A 2,021-nucleotide genomic window follows, 5' to 3' on the forward strand; every position below is an offset into this window, starting at 1 on the left:
AGAAATAATGAAACAGGAGCAGGCTCACACTGCCGTCCTCAATTACTGCCAATGTTGGCTCACTAGGGCCGCCAAACATGTTGGAAAAATGCTGCTGTGAGCCATGTTTCTGATTGGCAGCCAGGTGATCCTCTGAAAGAATAATCTCATAATAATTTGAACCCATTTGATAAGAACTTAAAGGAATTTACTATTAATATGTTGAAAACAATTGGAAATAATGCCATCTAAAACCTGCCAAGGACTCAAGGCAAAGAAACCCATTGTAGTTGCCTTTTCAACTTAGTTTATCCCATGCTATTCTTTGCAATACCTGTTTTAGGAACACAGGTTTTCTGGTTGCCGTAGAGACAGTGAAGTATTTGCAAACCCCAGCCTGAAGCCTGGATAAAGTGGCTCTGAGAATTCAGCGTGGAACGTATGCAGGTGAGTCATGGCGTTTGATGATACAGCGTAGAAGGACAGAGTGCCAGCTGACCAGTCTAGAAACACTCCAACCCTTTTGGAGTTGAAGTAAGGGACGGTTACAGTTGCCTCATTATTGTACCAGGCGGTGTATTTACCTTGATAGTAGCGCAGACCCCAAGACTGGTTATTGTATCCAAAGACAGGGCGAAACTTACCATTGTTTTTCTTAAGGATTCCTTTATAAGCTACTCCTATACCTGTCCATTCTCCGGTCCACTCCACTTCCCAGTAGCAACGAGCAGACAGACCCTCTTTACAAAGCACCTGTCCCCAGTCTGTAAATCTCTCTGGGCTGTCAGGATATGGCTGAGCCGTTTCCATTCGTGTCATTGTTTTGCTGTCTCCAGAAATAGACAGGAGCGAATGGGCTGTATTAGGGTCCAAAGTGATCTTGCATGCATCTGATGAAACAAATAAGAAATAACATGTCATAGGAATATGTTTGATGTACATGTTTCATATATTCAGTGATTAACACATTGACCGTCTGTTTCAAGTAAGTGATTTTTTCACATAACCCAACATTTCTGTCAATTTAAAAAGGAGCAACACTTACAGTTCTTCAGAGCTGATTTTAAGAAGCACTCTGCATTGGCATCAAAACTAGGAGAAGGCAAAAATGTGTTATTTGCAATTCAAAGGTACTGTATAATATGATGAATTTGCAGAAAGACAAAAACAAGTCAACTCATGCCATTTAACTCCAATTTTTACCTGATAGTGAGGTGTTCAACATCCTTTTGTACAGCAGACAGCAGCTCCATCCCTTGTTTACCAGGGTGATTATAACTCAGATCAAGTTCCTTCAAGTGGGCGGGGTTAGACCTTAGAGCTTCAGCCAAAAAGCCACAGCCAGTCTCTGTGACTCCACAGAATGACAACCTGAAATTGAGAAATAGGAGGGTACTGATATTAAAAAAGTGAATAATAAATAAATGCAATATTTCATTATCTGAATGTATATTAGAATTTGCCATGTGTTTTAATTCAATTCAGTTCATCCCAATACTCTGATAAAAAGATGGGGACTGGGAGATAACTAACAAGATAGAAAACACAAAAACACACTTCTGCCATGTTTATTTTTTCTGTTCTCTGATTTTTGTTTTTTTTTGTGAAATGTTGGATTATTTTACCTCTTTCAGCATCTAAAGACATCAAATGAAATCTCAGAAGGGAAATATTACTATGGTTTAACTGCTCAGAAATAGCCAAATTGTGAGAAGTGGTTGCTCATAGACATTGCTTTGCTTTCAAAATGAAACTTCTGACAGATTATGGTGGTGCAGGGAATCTGCCTTAAGTTTATGTTATCATGCTTTAATTAGAGATAATTTACATCAGCACTCCTTCACAAACCTTAGTTTTTCCAGTTGACATGTTGGACCTGCCAGTCCAACAGAGAGCTTCTTTACTCCTGAGTCTTGCAAGTCATTATCGCTCAGGTCCAGTTCTTTCAGACACAAAGTGCTTGAGCCAAGAATTGGTGCTAGTGTTTCACAACAATTCCATGTAAGGTTGCACTCTTTAAGCCTAAAAAAAAAAAAAAAAAA

General features: G+C 39.1%; 1 protein-coding gene across 1 annotated transcript in view; it reads right to left on the minus strand.

Annotated features, from left to right (window-relative positions):
- Positions 1–260: 260 nt before the first annotated feature.
- Positions 261–2,021, minus strand: part of LOC111649348 (uncharacterized) — a 10,084-nt gene continuing 8,323 nt past the window's right edge. The window contains exons 9-12 of the mRNA XM_087171948.1: positions 1,828–2,015; positions 1,183–1,350; positions 1,025–1,071; positions 261–869 (exon numbers count right to left, since the gene is read on the minus strand). Of these exons, the coding sequence (XP_087028074.1) occupies positions 319–869; positions 1,025–1,071; positions 1,183–1,350; positions 1,828–2,015 (954 nt within the window). The 3' untranslated portion in view covers positions 261–318. The remainder of the gene's footprint in view (positions 870–1,024; positions 1,072–1,182; positions 1,351–1,827; positions 2,016–2,021) is intronic.

The sequence above is a fragment of the Seriola lalandi genome, unplaced genomic scaffold (assembly GCF_002814215.2).
Source record: "Seriola lalandi dorsalis isolate HSWRI2012SDOR001 ecotype SW California unplaced genomic scaffold, Sedor1 jcf7180002050487, whole genome shotgun sequence".
Classification (NCBI taxonomy): Eukaryota; Metazoa; Chordata; class Actinopteri; order Carangiformes; family Carangidae; genus Seriola; species Seriola lalandi.